The following is a 19,482-nucleotide window of genomic DNA, read 5'->3' as shown; positions in this document are numbered from 1 at the left end:
GCCGAGAGCGCAGCCTAAGGTATCGCCAATGTTTGGATGAATTATATTTTTTCTTTTAGAAATATAAAATTTTACTCGCAAATGTGATGAAAAACATTGTATGTCGCACGGGCGGTACTAGAATTACGAACATCGACTCGTTAAAGCCCTCAGTCAGACTCTCGTTCGTAATTCCTTATTTACCGCCCTTAAGACACAATGTACTATTTCAAGACACGATTCCCGTTTACTTAACTACTAATTCATTATTGTCAAGCTAGCGCGCCTGCAATCGTTTTAACTTTTTAATTTTTCGCTGACCATAAACTATGCACTTCACCTTCTGATATGTAAAGAATAATGTCAACTTTTACGGACATTTTTGAGAAAAATACTATATCATTGAATCAGGTGTTACTTTGTGGAGGCCCATATCAATGAACTAAAATAATTTCTTTGCTCACCCGCAACCTTATGATAGCTAAGTTTATACAAGATATGCGTGTTTATGCAGTTCCTCCAGCCACACTGTAGAAACACACACAAACCCATTTATCACCACCACCACCATACTACAATGTCGCGTTTCGAACTCAACCAGAGCTGATCTTCAGAGCAACACAACCAATTTTCACACGTTAATTCCGAAATGTGTACAGTCACTACCTCGAGATACGCATTAACGCGATAGATAATACACATGGGCGCAGAGATGGAGGTGCAATGTGTGCACTTGCAGCTCCCTGGCGTAAAAGACAATACATAGAAAAATACTAAGGTAACAAATGAAGGCTATAAATTCAGCTCCCTTACATGCAGATAAAACCCCGCCGGCACCCATGGCAATACAGTAAAGTCCAGACAGTCTTGAGTACCTCCGATGTTTGATGCAGACTGTGCCAAGTATATGGGATGAATAAGTACTAGTAATGTCGTTTAGAATACATTTATTCTGAAATCATAATAAGAAATAAAATCTAATAATTGGGCACACACATTTCAAGTAGTAGTTGTTCACCTTTCTTAACCGTAGTACTTCCAATAGAACCACTAGTGGCACCACGGTTACCTTTACTTATTTAATCAGTAGCAGAACTTCATACGTGATTTCCTTAACACTAAAAACCTAAATAACATACCCTATGTAATGTAATGCTACTTTTTTACACTAACTGTCCATGCATTACATGTAATGCACCGTCAAACTAGCTCTGCCTCGTCTACGTGACATCAGAAATGAATGGTTCTATGCATTACCTGTAATGCACGGACGTATCGACCCATGACAGCGAAAGCGAGTGACAGTAAAAGTGCTATAAATGTATTTTTAACTGACTGCCACCAGCATTCGAACCTCGTAAAGTCTCAACTTTGATTACAACATATTTAAAATTTATTTCATTTAAGTTTGCATCCCAGTACATAAAATTGATTTATACTTTATAACGTACTTAAACTGGGACTAGCGATGTTAATAGCTTTAATCAATTAATATTGAGTACACATCAGTAATCAGACCAAAAAATACTAACAAGAAAATACGGAATGCTCCTGTCGTAATCTAGGTGCTGGGTTCCCTTTATCTTGAATAATATCGATTCTCCGAAATACACTTCGCATAACAGGTATCTCATATTTTTTTTAGCCGAATTGTACTTTTGCATAATCATCATAACTGCATAACTATCAGATCGAATAATAGTCATTTCTCAGAATATTAAATAGCAGAGCATTAGTATCGCCGATTTTTATATGGCATAATGGCATAGCAAAATACTAGTTTGGACTATTGTATTTTCACGGAATTTTAAATAGCGCTGACTTTAACATGGCCTAATGACATAGTTAAAGGAACTAACAGCTACCATAAGAATGGGTTAAGGTTAAAGTATGTGGTAAGTGTTTAATTTTATGCAAGTGTTAATTTTTTAGACATTAATGTAATATTAATTTTTCTTGCCTGAAACACAGGATTATCCTAGTTCAGGCATCATGTGTTACTTTTTCCTAAGTCTACTAGATAAATTGTATTACTTTGTAAGAAAGTATTTTGAATAAAGATTTATTATTTATTTATTATTATTATGTCCAGCAAAGTAAGCGTGCTGTAACAGCAGCAGGCAAAGCGCCAGAACAGAACAGCAAAGTGTATATGTATTTCTGCGTAGCAACTATTCGAACATATAAATATTATTCTCATCGATATTGTGATGTTAATATTCTGCTTTACAAAATTACGAGAAATGATAGTACGAGAAAAAATATATGCGAAAAGTAATTCGGTGATAATGATGATTCTGCTCAAGATTGTTATGAGAAACGAAATTATGAGATTCGATTTTATGCAATATATGAGACTGAACCCTTATGTGCTATTAGAAACTTAACACCATGTTCATATTGTATAATACACAACATGTAGTCAATATGATTGATTCTAAGCTAAAGTAGTAACCTCATTATTAGGTTTCTCAACATTGTCTGCCACATTTGTTTCAGTTTCTTCGCCGTCAGTAGCCTTGACTTTCTTATCACTCTTCCTGAATTTGTCATACCTGTTCATAAAATAATTTATATAAAAATTAAATTCTTATTTTAGAATATTAACAGGCATATTATTATAAAAGAGCCACACTATGGCCAAAAATTAATAGCAGAGATACAGTAGAGTAACTCGAAGATTAATTAACTTCGAAGTACATATTGAATGCTATTTACATTTTAAATTAGTGTACTAATCTACCTCCCAAGATCTTCATCATCATCGCTGCCCTCGTTGCCTTGCGGGTCTACTTCACGCAACAGTTCCCCAATGTCCTTGTCAACATCCGCCCATAATTTGTCTTCACCTGCGACAAAAAGAACATTATGGCACTACTGGACTACACAGAATCTAATCTCGTTTATATTTGACTCACACAGGAGCAGCTAAAAATTACCTGCAGCATTGACAGCATCACCACCATTTTCAATTTTCTTTTTCTCCTCATTGGTTTCAGGTTTTTCTACTTTGACTTTTTCAGCTACATCATCGGTGTTATTAGCTTCTTTCTCTTCTTCTGTGAACATAAATATAATAATGTCAAGTTGTAAGACATGAAATAATTTATTATTCGAAATCGTAAGCGGCATCTTTTTTACGTTTTCCACTGTTTTATGTCGTAATCTAGGTACAGTAAAGCGTTGATCCCAGCACATAATTCATATAATTATGTTCAGCGGTAACCATTGTGTCTGCAAAAGTACAAAAGCCATCGCAGGGGATCGAGTGATGAGGGGGTCAAAGTGCACGTGGCAATGAGGGCTATCGCGTATGAATTCGCCACTAGAGGCGCTAGTGTAGCGTGAGGTCTCCGAAATGTCAAATCTCATAGATTTTTGGTGAGCTACGCGGGCTTATTTATAATAAGAATAATTTTGTGAATATTTTGCAATATCTGAAATTAATTACGACAAATATGGGTTCCGGGGCAATGAATGTCTGTATTTTGAGACAGTTTTGTCTTTCAGAAACCTTTGTCGTCCCTTTTTTCCGAACAAAACGGGGACTATGCAACACTGTGGCATGCTCGATATTTTTATGGTACGGTTTTAAGGTGCATTAAATATGATTTTAATCTAAACTATGTTTTCACGCCCGTAATAACAGACTTTGAAAGCCATACTTAAAAACCTCACGCAACAGTGCGCCATCTAGTGAGACAAAAAACGATAGCCCTCATTGGATGCGTGAGGCAAGGCGTGTGTGATTGGCACATGCGCAGAAATTAAAGGTTAATTCTACACTTATGTACTGCGCACTGTATCATCGTTATGGTATGGACCTCTCTGCTGGTGCAGCTGGCGGTGTATGCGCTCGGCGTGCTTGCGCAGAGTGCGTGTGTCGCGATGCTGCACGTAGCGGCCGAGGTGGATGCGCAGGCGGCAATGCCGACGCAGCGCCTCAGCCTCCTCGGCGCCTCCCGCTTCCGCGCGCGGCAAGTACACGCGGCACAACTCGCACCACCATACCTGAACAAGACCACATTACTTTACCAACACGCTTCTGCCATGCCACTAGCCTAAGTAACCGAAAAACAACTGCTCTTTGATCAAAATGTGATTTCAGCACTTATTTATTTAGAACTAGCGACCCGCCCCGGATTCGCAGCGGGCAAAGTAAAAAAAAAAAAAAAGGCCAAGTGCGAGTCGGACTCTCGTACGAAGGGTTCCGTACCTATACGACATTAGCAGAAAACGGCAAAAAAAAACCACGTTTGCTGTATGGAAGCCCACCTTAAATATTTATTTTATTTTAATTTTATTATTTATTTTTTAAGTACCTTTATACCAATAAATATTCTGGGAATATTTCAAGAAACTACCTGTTGCCGATATTAATATCGAGCAAAAAAACCGGCCATGAGCGTGTCGGACACGCCCAAAATAGGGTTCCGTAGCCAATACGAAAAAAACAAGTAATATTTTTCTAAGGATTTCGTATTTTATACGGAATCTTCCAAGTTTAGGTATATTTTATACCTTAGGCTGCTATTTACTCATAAACTACTAATAATTCTCAAGCAAACTTACCTTGTAAGTTTGATATATTTACTACCAACCTAAATTTATTCAAAATTTTCCTCTTTTCCAACGATTTTTCGATACAGTGATTTGTTTGCAATATATTCAACTTTAAAGTGCAAATTTTTATTAAAATCGGGCGTCCCCCTCCCTCTAATATCTAAACCGGTGGGTGGAAAATTTTGAAAAAATTCAGAATGGTAGTAAAGTATATCAAACTTCCAAGGAAAACTATAACGGCTAAGTTTGCTTGAGAATTATTAGTAGTTTGAGTACATAGCAGCCTAAGGTATAAAATATACCTAAACTTGGAAGATTCCGTATAAAATACGAAATCCTTAGAAAAATATCACTTAATTTTTTCGTAATAGCTACGGAGCCCTATTTTGGGCGTGTTCGACACGCTCTTGGCCGGTTTTTTTAGTATTTGTTGTTATAGCGGCAATAGAAATACATCATCTGTGAAAGTTTCAACTGTCCAGCTACCACGATTCATGAGATACTGCCTAGTGATAGACAGACAGACGGACAGTGGAGTCTTAGTAACAGGGTCCCGTTTTTATTAACCTTTGGGCACAGAACTCTAAAAAGGTCTCTAATCAAGGACACTTCACACACATTCTTCAGCTCAATTTCCCAAAAACTACACCCGACACGCAGCACGAAGCCGGGGCGCGTCAACGTAGAGTAAATGCATTTTTTGGTTAGATTGATATTTTAAATTTCGTAATATATTTTGAATGAAATGTCCGATTTGAATAATTCAAAAAGTAATTACAGGTATTGAAACCGTCTTGAATATAAAATTATTTATTTGGAGAAGGATTAATACAAAGGTATGGATAACATGGTCTGATTTTAATCGTCATTTCTGTCACATAACTACAATAGTTGGACATATGGTATTGTGTAGTTTTTTGTAGATCTTGATGTATTCTTTAATATCGTAAAACATTTTTTTGTTCTATAATCAATAGTTTCTACAGCGCAAGCGATGAAAGATGTTTTATGGCAACTTTTTTTACACTGAGTTACATTATTGTAGTTTTAGTACGGAACCCTAATTTTTTCTGTTAATAAATATAGCCTATGGCACTTTGGAATAATTTGGCATTCTAATAGTGAAAGATTTTTTAAAATCGGTCCAGTAGTTTTTGAGTTAATTCGTAACAAACATCCAAAAATCCAAAGCTTTCCTCTTAATAAAGCATAAGATAGGTATGCATCTAAATATATTTTACAATGCACGTGCTCGGAAAGTGCCTCTTGACGTGGGTCAACATATCCATAGAAAATTAGTGATTCCTGCACGCATCCACAAGTGTGCCGTAAAGTTGTATGGATTTTACTTACCGCACTTGTGCGGTAAAGTAACTTTTTAAATTGCCAAATTATGTCCAAACTATTGTTAAAAAAATAAGTCTAAAGAGTCGTTATAGTTAGGCTTTGAACAAATAAGAAAACGTTTGATGCAACCAACTGAATATTTACTGATAAGATAATACAGATTAATCGCGACAGAAAAGAGAACGTTAATTATTTTTTTTCATGTAAACTCGTATTTTAATTCCGTCTAAAGTTATGAAAAAAAAGGCAATAAATTCTTGAGTCCAATTCGGACCGTGCGACGTCAAGCGCGCGCACTCGAAAGTTAACCAATGAGCTTCCAGTGCGCGCGCACGACGTAGCACGAACCAATCATGGTTACCCGTTCGCGTCTGTCATGAAACCCCGCCAAAGTAATGTCCATAAGTTCAGTCCGGTGAATTAATTTTTGATGAGTAAATTAAAATGAAGAGTTTAAATGATAAATTTATATCTGACTTTACGCCGCCTTACGTCCTTCACGAAGTACATATTGTCAGTGACAAACTCAACGCTGAACAAAATACGTGAACTATAATATACATAACTAAGTTAATAAACATCTTAAATTGATAGAATAATCTACTTCTACACACATGGATATTATAACATCTACCGGTATGTCTTATTCTTATTTATTTGCTTTTATCTATTAGAATTAGTGAACCAATTTTGATTAATTTACAGTTCCAAAGCTAAAAAATCTCAGATTTACGGTAACTTTTTGTTAACAGCTGGTAGATTAGATACATAATACATATACTTGATGATAATTAACTATTACACGGATTTATTCACGGGTTGCACTGATATTTAGCATTATAGGAGCGTGCAGGAGATAAGGACTAGCCAATATAAGCGTGGAAAATGTCAAGCAAAAAGGGCTAATAATTAATCATAAAAAATCACGATACTAAAACAAAGTCTCCTTTACCTATCATTAGTAGCTGTAGCTGTTCTAATCTTCTGAGTCAAAGTGTATACGTTAACGATTTTGGTTTGGCGTGCATATCGGTATGTATATCTACTGCCTGCTACTGTAGTAAAAGGAGTATGGCAAATAAATGATGTAGTCACTGCCTCGATTTTTTTCCTCGCTTAATGCATTGTAAAACGTTGTATGATATACGTGTCAAAAGTAGGAAATTCCCAACTCGTGCCGGCTCAAAACACTCGCTTCGCTCGTGTTTCAAGTTCTCCGCCACTCGTTGGGAATTGCCTACTTTCCGCACTTGTATCATAAATAACTATTTTATATGCATCTGTTGTTTTTTAACAATCCATTGTTTTTCTTTCTTTTAATTTTGTTCGTTGTAATTTATTTATTTCTTGGTTTGTTACTTAATTTTTTTTGTTAGTCGCCAGGTCACACAACATTGTGTATATGTATTTACTATTTTTATGTCTTTTTCTGTACTTTTTTTTGTGTAAATTTTGCTGTATATGTGTGTCTTGTGTTAGTGAAAAAATTGTCTTCTTTCTTTCTTTTTTTCCTTAAATATCTGAAAGTAGTTACTACTACTCAGTTTACTCCGAATTCAAGAGTTGCGGCAGACATCAGTTTGTTTTCTATGGCGCTTCATTTACATTCGAAACAAATGAGCGCAAGTGTTAACTGTTGGAAATACATATAGGATTCACTAGCTTTTGCCCGCGGCTTCGCTCGCGTGGAATTCGGCTATCGCGCGCCGTTCCCTAGGGAACTGTTCATTTTTCCGGGATAAAAAGTAGCCTTTGTCACTCTCGGGCCCATAAACTATCTCTATGCCAAAAATCACGTCGATCCATCGCTCTGTTTCGATGTGAAAGACGGACAAACGTACAAACACACACACTTTCGCATTTATAATATTAGTAAGGATAAGCATGATTGGCTTCTTTTAGTGTCTCAAATGACTTAAGTGACATTGATTTATCTAAGATTTATTAATTTGGCACTTCGCTTCTGCTTTCTCTTCCCTTGCACGCTGCTTGCTATCGTATGTGTGCTTTAAAGACTGTGTTGATAAACCTATTTTCATCTGTAGTATTTAAGCAATATTCATTGTGTACTATATACTGAGACATTATACAGCGGTGAATATAAAGGTCTAGTTTAATTTCAATCCATCAAGAAATCCTGTTGGCAATAACTTCCACCTACTGCACTGATCCAGGCTCTAACATTAACCTTGATGCCATTGACAAAACAGAAACCCTCATGTGGCAGCTTCGTTAGCAGTTTTAGTTTAACATCACATATTTCTAGCACATTTCTTACCTCCAATTTCTTAATATGCTCATTTCCAATATTAATCTCCACTTTGGGTTTCTTTGGCGAGTCGCTATCTTTCTTTTCACCACCTGAGTCATCTTCATCTTCAACTTCTGCAAAAGTTATTAGTACATTACTGCCGAGGCCGGGTAACAGAAATTCGTGGATGAGTAGTTTGACAATTTCGTCAATAAATACGAATCCACGAATTGTCATTTCCGCTGAGGCATGTATAGTGCTTTTCTCCAATATTTAATGCGAGGATATAAAGCAAAATCGTTAAAATATTAAATTAAATGCTCTGTCACGGTTTTAAAAACTTGCCCTTATACTTTCCCGCGATAGTTGTGTTGGGTAGATGTACACGACACCAAGGGTGTGTCACTACGCCATTCTGCCGCCGAGCTACAAGTACATACCGGGCCTTCCCAACGTTGAGGCGATTCAGTGGTTGCCGCGCACTGACCCGACCTGTGGCGCACGCGCGCGCCTCTTACGCAGTACGACTCACTTTATGTCGCAAACGCGTGTCATATTTTAATTGGCAAAATGTATCCAAAAAAATACTGCATTGCAGCCGATTGTCGGAACATACATACGTGTGTATAACAACAATAAACATAAGTGTATACGTGTGTGTAAAAAAAGACGGACTGTAAATAAAATGAATAATTGCATGTTAACATTACCTACTTGTCGCGTTATTTTATTACGTATTAACCTGTTCAAGAATAAAGCAATAAGATTCTGCATTTTACCACAGTAACGTACGTTAAAATGTGAAAAGTTGTAGTAGGTATATTTTTTTTATCCAAAATGATTTCCATCAAAAATTGCCTATTGCGTATTTCTTTTCAATCCGTTCCATATGAGTATCGAATGAGAGGGCTTGAAAAATAGAATTTTACACTTAATTTAATTGTGAATTTTGTGCAACTATGCTCAAGACATCTGATGATGATGACATTTCTAACCTTCACTAGTGTATTCCGGGAGTAGCAACAAGTAGCAACCCTAGCACTACACGTGCCGCGTTCGAATGAATACGAATTATGCGATAGACAGAGAAGCATAAAGTATGCACGATTCTTATGCCTAAACGTCACTTTTGTAAGGCAGTGAAGCTTCTGTACTTGTACTATTACTTATTCTGACGACACGAACACGACTCATAATGCCATTTCAGTAGAAATAATAATTTAATAAAAAAAAAGTTAAATTTAATAAAGCTTAGTATAACTAAACCGGGATTTTAAATCCCATGGAAAAAATGTAAACAAAGGTGTTGTCGTTATCAAAAAACATTTGCAGAATTCACGATATTTTATTCTGTCCACATTTGCCAGAAATCGACTTCCCATGAAAAAGCTGTATTTCTTAATAAAGCATAAATATTGTTTTCGTATGCATAATTTATTTACTGTCCTGGTATTACACCTGGGTTTTTAGGATGTGGGCTGCTTCTCGCGATACGTCACTAAATGCACTATAAACTCGTAATCGTTTTCATGTGACTCTTGTTCTGTTATTTTTTTTTACTATCGACATTGTCGTTATATTTTTATTGTAGTTAAGTTGTTCATTGTTACGTTTTCCGATGTCTTTCATTTATTTTTGTGTGAAAGAATGGATTCCGGTTCGATACTTTTCGTCAAAAGACGACTTGTATAGTCTGTCAAAAAAGAGAAGAAATTAAAAAGTGGCAGCACTGTAGTGTCCTCCCTTTTTGGTTTGACAGGGTTTGAAAGGGATGACACTACAGTGTTGCCACTTTTTAATTTCTTCTCGTTTTTGACAGACTATAAGTTGTCTCCGAAAAAATGGCTCTTTGATCGAAAATACAAAAAAAAAAAAAATGGCAACAACAGAATTTTATATAATACTAGCTTTTACCCGCGGCTTCGCACGCGTAAACTATTCGGTGTGGTAGCTGCAATTGAAATTTTCGGGTCTTCATTGAGGTTGTATTGTGAATAACTGTACAAAATTCAAGACTCTAAAACCCAGTGCTGAAGTTTCAAAATTATTCCCTATCCAAATTCAAATTTAAATCATTTATTCAGTAAATAGGTCGCAATGGGCACTTTTACACGTAATTTTTTAAACTACCAGCGCTTTCGGAAAGACCATCATTGCCAAGAAGAATGCGCCGCAAGAAACTTGGCAGAAAGTCATTTTTTTTCAAAATAAAATAATTACAAAAAAAATACTTAAAAACTACAGTATACAATTAAAGAAAAAATACAAAATAATAATAATAATAATACAGGGATGTATGGGGTCCCTTAGTTACAAAACTATACCGTGGGAATATCGGGATAAAAAGTACCGTACTTATGTGTTATTCCAGACGTACGGCTACATACATCCAAATTTCATGCCTCTAAGCCTAGCGGTTCTTATTTCGACATTTTATCCCTAGGTATCCCGTGGTAATATCGGGTCAAAATTCGTCTATGTGTTTTTCTAGACATCCAGCTTCCTACATATCAAATTTCATGACTCTAAGCTCAGCGGTTAATATTTCAAGATTTTATCCCTATCCCGTGGGAATATCGGGGTAAAAAATAGATTATGTAATATTCCATAGGTCCAGCTACCTACATACCAAATTTCATGGCTCTAAGCCCAGTGGTTGTTATTTAGCGATCCTCTTAAGGTCATCCGTCCACCGTGCCTCAGGACGCCCTACACTACGTTTTCCCGTCCGTGGTCTCCATTAGAGGACTCGTCTGCTCCACCGTTCATCGGTCCTGCGACAGACGTGGCCAGCCCAACGCCACTTCAACGAACTAATTCTCTGAGCAATGTCAGTGACTTTCGTTCTTTGTCGAATAATGTGATTTCGGATTTTATCCTTTAAAGAAACCCCTAGCATTGCTCTCTCCATAGCCCGCTGAGCGACCTTGAATTTGTGGGACTACCGCAGTCAAGGTCCACGTTTCGGCTCCGTAGGTTAAAACTGGTAGGACGCACTGGTTGAAGACTTTCGTTTTTAGGCACTGAGGGATGTCCGACGACAAGATATGCCGAAGTTTCCCGAAAGCAGCCCAGCCCAACTGTATTCGCCTATTAGCCTCTTTCTCAAAGTTATTTCTACCGAGTTGTATAATCTGACCAAGATACACATACTCAGGTACAATTTCGAGTGTGGCACCACCGACGGTAACTGGTCTGGGGAATGACATGACTGTTGAACATAACCTTGGTCTTGTCCAAATTCATTCAGAGACCCACTCGTCGGGAAGCAGCATTGAGGCTGTTCAGCATGTCAGTCAATCCCTGCAGCGACTCTGCCATAATAACTATGTCGTCGGCAAAACGGAGGTGAGAAATGTATGCGCCGTAATATGTATGTTTATGCCATGTCCGCTCCAGTCCAGTAACTTAAAAATATCCTCCAGCGCATTGGAAAATAGTTTCGGGGATATAACATCCCTTTGCCTAACTCCTCTTTGCAGCTGGATGGGCTCTGTCTGACAGTCCCGGATCTGGAAGGACATGGTTGCGGACCTGTATAAGTATTTGTTACCTGTTATGTATTATCCTTTGGTGTAATGATATCTTGTCTAGCCAAATCTGTGTGTGTTCTAAATGGAATGAAGTTTACGAATGTAAAGCTACCAACCGTCGACATCGCCCACGGAGTCCAGCGTCATGAAGTTGTCCAGATCGACGTCCATGCCCTCGTCGCCGCTGCCCTCCGCCTTAGGGCTGGCGCGCCGGCCGGACGACTGGTTCGCTTTCTTCTGTTATTCAAACAAAACATATAAAATAAAAGAAACCATATAATAATGAAGATTCAGTTTCGAGATTCAGTTTCGTGTGTGTGTGTGTGTGTGTGTGTGTGTGTGTGTGTGTGTGTGTGTGTGTGTGTGTGTGCGTGCGTGCGTGCGTGCGTGCGTGCGTGTGTGTGACGGCGATAAATGCCTAGCCAAAATTTCTCTCCTGGCCCCGGAAAAAAGTATTAGTTTTTTTCTTAAGGAGCCCGAGGAGATGAGATTTATTGTTGCTTTTGTAGAGCTAGCATCCCGCTGATCATAAAACAACTCACCTTGAGGTGTTCGAGCGAGCAAATATGGTGCTCGTATATCATGGGCGAGCGGAAGGCGATGCGGCAGACGCGGCAGAAGGGCATGAGGAAGCGTTTCATGGCGCGATGCGTGTCGGTGAGGTTGTGGGCGTGGCGCGTGGTGCGGTGGTTGAGGCGGCACACGAGGCAGAAGGTGGTGCGCGCGGCCAGCTCGGCGCCCGCGGTGGCCTCCAGCGAGCGCTGCGCCTCGCGCTGCGCCACGCGCATGCGTAGCAGCTGCGTCTTGTGCCGCCGCGCCACGCCGCTCATCGCCGCGCGGTGTTTGCCCGACAACAGGTGCTTCGCGTACATCTGCGCCGCGACAATTGGACCAATGTGAACAATGTCAAGACTAGACGAACATTATTCATTATAGGGCACATCCTGACAGTAGAAAATGAAAGCAAACATTGTCCTTGCAACCCTAAAAATAAGTCCGGGAAGCAGCAATATAGAAATTGGATTGGATTTTGACTATGGTTGAGACCATACTATATGGATTAGAATCAATGTTTTAAAGAACAAAATTGATGCTGTCTGCATTAATTTTCCTTATTTGCACAATGTACGTATTTTTGAGTTCATGTGTGTGCCCCCTGTTCTGATTACATAATTTGTGAGTTTTTTTTACCCGTGGAATCTGTTGCCTGATTTTATTGGTCTCCATTTTATGCTCCCATGATTCGATGGTATGATTCTATTTTATACTTTCTTCAATGAATTTGATTACACTCACTCAATGCGTTATACTTACCGAGAAAGTAGCGCATTTTTCCTTGCAGTGTACGCATACGAGGTGCACGTAGGGACGCGCGCGCGGTGCGGTCTCGCCGGCTAGCTCGGGCTCCTTGTCTGTGTCTCCGTCCTCCGCCTCGACCGCCTCGGCCTCCGCCTCTGATCCCTCTGCGTCGCCCTCCGGCTGTCATACAAAAAAAAAAATAATTTGCCATCCCACATAAACCTTTGCTTTTCTTGTTCAATGAACACATGACGACCAGAGCCTAGTGGTTAGAGAATCTACGAAGCTTGAGGTCCTATGGTCTGTTTTTTAATCCGAGATACTTAAATGACGTCTCGTGTTACCAGCAGGGCTACTACGAAACTCGAAGTTCGTGTAGTGCGGTCCCTCTCGACACTTATACTATTTAATACGAGAGCGAGAGGGATGGTACGATACGAACTTCGAGTGTCTTAGTAGCCCTGCTGTTTTTTGCGTCTCATAAATAAATAATAATGTGCCGCCACCGGATATCACCGAAAGATTTTGTAGGTACATTACATGTTATATGTATAGAATATTAAAATACTACCTTTTACCCGCGGCTTCGCACGCGTACACTATTCGGTCTGGTAGTTGCAATTGAAGTTTTCGGGATTTTACAAAATTCCCCTCGAAATTTCCAAAATTTATATCGTGGTCTTCATTGAGGTTGTATTGTGAATAACTGTACAAAATTCAAGACTCTAAACCCAGTGCTAAAATTAAAAAAAAAACCCTATCCCGTGGGAATATCGGGATAAAAAGTTGCGTATTATGTGTTATTCCAGACGTCCGGCTACCTACATACCAAATTTCATGGCTCTAAGCCCAGCGGTTGTTATTTCGAGATTTTATCCCTGGGTATCCCGTAGGAATATCGGGTCAATAAATCGCCTGTGTTATTCCAGAAGTACAGCGTACAGCTACCTACATACCAAATTTTATGGCTCTAAGCCTAGTGGTTGTTATTTCGAGATTTTATCCCTATCTCGTGGGAATATCGGGATAAAAGTATCCTGTGTTATTCCAGAGGTCCAATTACCTACATACCAAATTTCATGACTCTAAGCGCAGCGGTTGTTATTTCGAGATTTTATCCCTATCCCCCGTGGGAATATCGGGATAAAAAGTATCCTATGTTTTAATCCAGGTTATAAACTAACTTTTTGACAAATTTCATCTAAATCCGTCCAGCCGTTTTAGCGTGAAGAAGTAACAAACATACTCACTCACTCACAAACTTTCACATTTATAATATTAGTAGGACTAGCTTTTGCCCGCGACTTCGTCCGCGTGGAATAGTAACTGTGGGAAGTATTTAATTTATTTAGGATACCTATTTTTCCAATAATAGCACATAGAAACTTCTACGGTTTACTGAAAATAATCTATTTTATAACATTGCTATAAATATAAGCTAATTTTTTTTTGTTCTTCCATCCATCCATCCATCCATCCATGTTCTTTGTAAAACATAAATATTTTGGTGGAAGCCACATAGGAGGGTAGGATTATAATTAAGACGGTATTTTTACTAAGCATAGTTACACATTTTTCCGATAAATACAAGGTGTTAATTAAATAACTGAAAATCAGAAAGTAGTTTGCTCATAATCGAGAGTAGAATTGATTACACTATGTTTTAAATTAGGTTGTGTTTGTGTTTTTAAATCCCTTTTTTATTGTGACCGGTCTAAAAGTTACGACTGCAACAGTCGCCAATTCAATATTTTAGCGAGGTTACATACGATTTCGATAATTTAATACTGGCCGGTTTGCTCTGTGCGTGATTTTCTTCTAAAAACGTCAAAGCGCAACTGACAAATACAAATCATGAGTGTACAGTTAGACATTAAGTAGAATTACCGACTTAGTAAAGCACACGAATATCTTTTAAAATAATGAAGGTATTCAAAAATAAATGCAATTAAATAACCCAAAATTAAAAAACATTCTTGGGGTGTCAGGTTTTCAGTTAGGTGTTAACCTTGTATATACTGATAGTGATTGTGATGCACCAAAAAAAAAAACCTATAGTTTTTAATTTAATTTTTGGAAAGAGTAGGATATTTTAAGATACCATTTTCATCGATTTTGAATTTGGTTGAGTATTTAAATTTTTATATTTTTTTTTACGAAATACGCTGGATGACGTCACAGTGAGACAGCCACGTTCCATTGCCTAGAAAAATTCAGGTCGTACATAACATAATCTGTGGCATTATAATTTGACAATAATTCAAGCACGGCTTAGGGTCCTAAATGAACCATGACAATTAGTTTTATTTCTTTCTTTTCTTTTAGCTTCCATTATTCCTGTTTGTTTAATGGTGTAAAAGTAAATAGATAATTTGTATTATAGAAAACGTTTATATTATTTAAATCTGATATTTAAATTCTTTTATATTTACTTGGAACGTCTTAATTTAATAATTTAATTCGTAAAAATACATTGGAAATACTCGTATACATTTCGGACTTTACGATAAATGACAACTGTTTAAAGCCGGGTGCGCATCATGCGATTAAAGTTCAATCTTTGTCACTCTTTGCTATTATAAGCAGGACAGCAACATTTCAAACTGTCAATTTGCTTTAGTGTAGACCAGAGGCCATAATTGCCTAACATTTCTGGCACTCGCGATCGCAATCAAATGACAGATTTCCCTTACAAAAACTGTCATTTGATTGCGATCCCGAGCGTCAGAAACGTTGTGCAATAGGGCCTCTGCTTTATAACTGCCTTTGTGACGCGACACTGCAGGGGTAAAATGAAGGTCATTACTTAAATTTTGTTTATTTTATTCAGTTTATCATATTCTTGGAATCGGATTTCTGAAAACGCTTCACAAAGCCTATTTCTCCAAACGGTTTTCAATTTATTATACGTTGTCAAAAATTGGGACATCCCAATTTGTTTGGAATTCCTAAGAACGTTCATCCCCATATTTTCAAATAAATAGGTCGAAAGTTGAAAAGCGCCGGAACAAATGTTTTTTAGGGTTCCGTAGCTCAAAAGGAAAAAATGGAACCCTTATAGGATCACTTTGCTGTCCGTCCGTCCGTCTGTCAAGACTCTTTATCTCGTAAACGCGCGGAGTATTGGTATCGAGTTGAAATTTAAACCCTAAACTCAGGCCAATAGTCTCGAAAGCTGTGAAAAAATTAAACTTCTAAGTCAAGGGAATCAAAAGCTAGTCATTAAAAAGGTGTTTCCATGTAAATCGCCTTAACAAAAAAAGTAATAGGGTACTTTGGGTTGTCCTGGAAACTTGGAAATTTGCATAATAGTAGCTCTTATGGCACAATAAAGAAGAAAAATCTGAAAATTATAACATAAAAAAAAATAACAAGCTTTGCTTACTTTGGGACTAGGTCAATTGGTGTCAAGTGCCCTGTGATATTTATTTATTAAGTATTGTTTCACACAACAGACCTTGGGGGACTTGCTCTTGGATTCCTTCTTGTCCTCAATGGTCTCGTCCTTGTCATCAGCATCCCAATCTTCTTCAGTGGATGAAGCCTCATCTTCTTTTGACTTCACAGAGCTGTTTAAACATACTTTATGAGTTCAATTATAGATATAAAAGAATAATAATAATAATTCATGTAGTACAATTATTTTATTTCAATAGACCCACCCACTACATCAGTGGACCCACCACACTTTCTAGTGCCAACCAAAACTCAGTTCATGTTTATAAATTGTGCATATCAAATTTAAATATTATAGTTTTACTTACACCATAAAATTATGAGGTTTTGGTTTTTACCAGAAAAATATTTCCTTACTGTTATAGTATGTACATTTTCAGTTACCTTAAAGATTTGTCTGGTTTTATCTTATAAATCTCATTTTGACTGCAATATCAACATCTATAGGAATGTGCTGTGCTCATACTCAGTACATGAAACTTTCTCTCCTCATCAAGTCTCCTTTTTCACCAGCTACAGCCATTCTTTTAAAAGGCCTCATTTCTGTCAGTATTCCAATCCCACTAATATTATGAGGATGGCTCCAATCAATTGTTAACTAAATAAAACAAAAGTCATTACATGTGACATTGGTTACCTTCGGCCTTTGATAGTTCTGAAGGCGCGGGTGTAACCCAGCGGGCGCGTTTCGAATCTCCTGTAGGAGGGTCTGGAACGTGGCGCGCCGCGGAAGGTGGCGCGCGAGCGCATGGTGCGGCCGCGGAAGGAGCGGCGCGGGGCGCGCATGCGCGGCGCCGAGCGCAGCGGCTCGCGCGGTGGGCCCATGGCGCTGGGCTTGCGGTAGCCCTCTCGGCTCGGCGAGCGCCGGCGGTCTTCACTGAACGTGCGCCTCTCGCTGCCGTACATCTCCTGTCTACTTCCGTACGATCCGCCATAGTGCCCGCCGCCATCATGGCTACGTCTATCGCTCGATGACCCCTGTACACAATTCTTTGTTTCTTGCCTTATGCCTTACAAATCAAATTGCTTTAAATGGTTAAGACACATGATTAAAACATTATAAGTTTGCCTTTGATCAGAAAGCATTTTTTTTCTGTTTTGTAGAATTCATTTCTGGAAATGAACCATTTAAATGGATTACCTGTGTGTGCTGCTATTAGTATAATGCTTCCGTATCAGTGTGCTCAATATTGGCAAGACAGAAGAGACAGCATTTTTCATCCTTTTGAGTCAGGAGTGCTTGATGATAGCAAAAAATATTTAGATTTCGAGATTTGACCACACAATTTGTTGGAGAAAAGAAAATTTTCCATGGGATTGGATGGACTGACAGCAGTTTCTGAGATATGCTGAAATATTCTAAATACTGGGATCATATCACAAATATCTATTATGGTATATCATAATATGACAACAATCCTCCTGAATTCATTTCTTTACAGGTGGGTTAGGTCAATATTGGCTTTGCATAGTCAACATTGTATCTTTAGTCACTACTTCATTGACCTTATCTTGTCTGATTGATTATTCTTTAACTGTGTGATCTTTACAATATTTGTATTCAAGTAGGAAACCCATAGTAAATAACAGCAAGAATTCAAGCCAATTTCTATCAGACTTCTGGCTTTTTTCATTACCAATAGTAAATGAACATTTTAACCTCATATACTAATCATCAGATTAATTAATTCAGTCATTTCTATACTCTGAACCGTTTTATCAAATTTCATCAAATCAGTGGAACTTGATATCCATTGTTGATTGGTTACTATTTTGTGTGTGCTGCTACATCTTACGCTCATGTCATTTTAACAATGACCATTTTTTTTTATTGAATGCATACTGACCTCCATTCTCATCCGTTTGCGTTCCGGTGATCCTGATCTACCACCATAGTCACGATTTGAATAGCCACCTGACGTTTCCTGTCAATGACGTCAAACCCTTTTATATTACAAATCAAAGTTCCTCTAGCTATTGGAGTATTTGAACAGCCAAATCAGTTTCAATGATCTATAAATAGGTCCATTTGATTGTAGATTTAGACTCCAGCTAGCTGTTTAAATTAATTAGAGCTTACCGATCTATAAGACTTCTTATAGGAGTCTTCGATGCGATCTCTGCTTGTAGAATATCTAGTGCCTCCGCTGCTGCTGTAGCGAGAATCATTGTTATAGGAAGAGTAGCCACCGCCACGTCCGCCGCGGCTCTCGTAGGAGCCCCGGCCGCCGCTCCCGCGGTAGGAGCCACGGTACCCGCCGCTGCTGCGCCCGCTGTAACTACCGCGCCCACTGTAACCTCCATAACCCCGACCTCGAGACGACATCTGCGGATAATGTACTTACAGTAAGTTAAATGCTATAAATACTTATATGATATTATAACAGAAATCTAGTCCTACACGTAAACACATTCGTGTAATAACAAATTGGTTGCGAGTGCTCATGACCGCAACCGCAAATACCACAATACCATTGCCGCAAAGATATCTTTTCATATAACGCCGAAATTAAAACTGTCAATTAATAATTATAATAACTTACTTGATGTTTCGCTTAGGACTGAGATCGTTACAAATAATAATGCCAAAATTTCCCGAATTTAAAATGGCGTCAAAGCTTAGAAAATTTAGCAGATGGCGCACGTGATGAAATACCGTACAACTACAGAGTAAGCTTAACATTTGGTTACTTACATTTACAAGCTGCTTTCCCTTAACCACAAATCACTGACGAACGAATTAAGTAAGACGTCCAGCTTTTCGTTTCAGAGAATCCGGTCGACCACGCAAACTCGCCCACCGGCAATTTCTTTGTAAAGAAAACGAAATCGGTAATTATATTATTGGTAAAGAAAAATCTGTCTGCTCTGCGCCACACACAGACTAATAAGAGATACTGCAGGGCTACTCCGAAACTCGAAACTCGAAGTTCGTGTCGTGCGGTCCCTCTGACACTTATACTGTTTGATACGAGAGCGAGAGGGACCGCACGATACGAACTTCGAGTTACGAGTTTCGTAGTAGCCGTGCTGCGCCATGCGCTGCGCTGCGCA

At 38.4% G+C, this 19,482-nt stretch overlaps 1 protein-coding gene across 2 annotated transcripts; it reads right to left on the bottom strand.

Annotated features, from left to right (window-relative positions):
• Positions 1–911: 911 nt before the first annotated feature.
• LOC141438497 (uncharacterized) lies at positions 912–19,321 on the bottom strand. 2 transcript variants are annotated; one of them, XM_074102398.1, is made up of 13 exons: positions 19,124–19,321; positions 18,509–18,754; positions 18,276–18,353; positions 17,066–17,406; positions 16,430–16,541; positions 12,988–13,152; positions 12,216–12,545; positions 11,790–11,910; positions 8,168–8,274; positions 3,804–3,990; positions 2,919–3,038; positions 2,723–2,828; positions 912–2,534 (listed from the first exon to the last, which is right to left on the bottom strand). In XM_074102398.1, the coding sequence occupies exons 2-13, from the start codon at positions 18,752–18,754 to the stop codon at positions 2,417–2,419; spliced, it is 2,031 nt and encodes a 676-aa protein (XP_073958499.1). In that variant the 5' UTR covers positions 19,124–19,321; the 3' UTR covers positions 912–2,416. The 2 variants fall into 2 exon arrangements, with proteins under 2 accessions (XP_073958499.1, XP_073958500.1); XM_074102399.1 differs by lacking the exon at positions 19,124–19,321 and adding an exon at positions 18,972–19,094.
• Positions 19,322–19,482: the final 161 nt, after the last annotated feature.

Source organism: Choristoneura fumiferana, chromosome 18 (assembly GCF_025370935.1).
Source record: "Choristoneura fumiferana chromosome 18, NRCan_CFum_1, whole genome shotgun sequence".
Lineage (NCBI taxonomy): Eukaryota > Metazoa > Arthropoda > Insecta > Lepidoptera > Tortricidae > Choristoneura > Choristoneura fumiferana.
This window is presented reverse-complemented; position numbering and strand designations above follow the sequence as displayed.

Excerpts from the sequence above, each read along its gene's own strand:
- LOC141438497 (XM_074102398.1), bottom strand. The coding sequence starts at position 18,754 with ATGTCGTCTCGAGGTCGGGGTTATGGAGGTTACAGTGGGCGCGGTAGT. Across the intron at positions 17,407-18,275 it reads GCAAACGGATGAGAATGGAG|GGGTCATCGAGCGATAGACG; the intron begins GTCAGTATGCAT and ends AATTGTGTACAG. Across the intron at positions 13,153-16,429 it reads CCAAGAGCAAGTCCCCCAAG|CCGGAGGGCGACGCAGAGGG; the intron begins GTCTGTTGTGTG and ends TTTGTATGACAG.